This window comes from Egretta garzetta, unplaced genomic scaffold (assembly GCF_000687185.1).
Source record: "Egretta garzetta isolate BGI_Z169 unplaced genomic scaffold, ASM68718v1 scaffold69, whole genome shotgun sequence".
NCBI lineage: Eukaryota > Metazoa > Chordata > Aves > Pelecaniformes > Ardeidae > Egretta > Egretta garzetta.
In genome coordinates this window covers 3,338,407-3,339,600 of record NW_009260790.1, presented here as the reverse complement: position 1 = coordinate 3,339,600, position 1,194 = coordinate 3,338,407, and the positions used below count along the sequence as shown (strand labels likewise).

The window sequence follows — 1,194 nt, the reverse complement described above, 5'->3', positions numbered from 1 at the left end:
CACCACACCGCCGCCATGTTGGAAGAGACGGGCGGGCGAGGCCGCCATGTTGGGGAGGTCAGCTCTGAGGAGAAGGTGTCAGGGCGGCTCCTTCTCCTCCCCCACCGCCTCGTAGTCCTCGGCCGCCGCCCTCCTGCTCAGGCTTCACCCTTTCCTGGGCTCCCCTCCTCAGCCACCTTCCAGGAAGGCAGGGCTGGGGCCTAGGGACCCTTCCAGCCCACAGGGCCAGGGCCTCCCTCGCCGCCTGCCACCATCCCGCCATGTCCCTGCCTCTCCTCAAGGGCCTGGCCGCCTCCTGAGGCAGGGGGCGAGGCGGGGATGGCCCAGCAGGGAGAGGAGAGGGGACCCATCCCTGAAGGACAGCCGGTGCCCGTTTTGCCATGGCGATGAGGAAGGGAGGGAGCCCTTGGTGCTGCTGGAGCCCTTCCCCGTGGGGGTACGTATGTCTGGGCAGGTGGTCGTGCTGCTGAGTTGCGGGGTGATGTTATTGCTCTGAGGAAGGGGCAGAGGAAGACACTGCCATCCTCTCTGTCTTCCGTAGACCTGCATCTACCATGGAGGTTGCTGCTCAGCATCCTGGATGCGAGCCTTGCTGTATTGGATGCCCCAGATGCCTTGTGGAGAGCTGAGATTACCTGCAAGGAGACATGGAATTCATCCGTAAGTGTGTGAGAAACCCGAGTGTGTGTATTCGACCATTAAGGTCATATTCTCAAAAGGTCCACGATGCTCCTGCATGGTTTTGTGGGACACTTGGTTTGGAACAGGGGTGCTGTGGCCAGGAATGGGATTTCTTACAGCATGGGCAAAGCTGGCAGGATAGAGGGAAATGTCCAAGAATAATGCCACTGGGACACTGAATAGGCTATGGATCGAGCCAACAATGCCGGACACTGGCTGCTTGAAAAACATGGTTCCTGTTTCCTTCTGGAAAAATCCCAGAGGATGGGTAGGAACAGCCCAAGGCTGCTGCGTCCTTTTCCTCCCACCCGCACCCCACGAGCCCTGCACCTCTCCCAGGGAGGGGAGATGCCATCTCCCACCACTCTGGGGTGCTGAAAAAGTTGAAATCCCAGGATAGAAATCTCCCCCCCCAAGCACTGTACGCGCCACAGAACCCCGCTAGCGGCCCCGCTTTTGATAAGCAGCCCCCCAAAACTCAGCTGTGAGGGTGCCTGGCGGTTCCCTGCCCAG

The 1,194-nt window shown here is 60.2% G+C and overlaps 1 protein-coding gene across 3 annotated transcripts in view; it reads left to right on the top strand.

Moving 5' to 3' along the window:
- The first annotated feature begins 38 nt into the window (after positions 1–38).
- The window catches only part of SZRD1 (SUZ RNA binding domain containing 1), a 15,145-nt gene continuing 13,989 nt past the window's right edge, over positions 39–1,194 (top strand). Inside the window, exons 1-2 of one of the 3 annotated variants that reach the window (XM_009646485.2) lie at positions 39–436; positions 542–660. In XM_009646485.2, the coding sequence (XP_009644780.2) occupies positions 581–660 (80 nt within the window). In that variant the 5' untranslated portion in view covers positions 39–436; positions 542–580. The remainder of the gene's footprint in view (positions 437–541; positions 661–1,194) is intronic. The other 2 variants (XM_035901825.1, XM_035901824.1) reach the window with 2 other exon arrangements.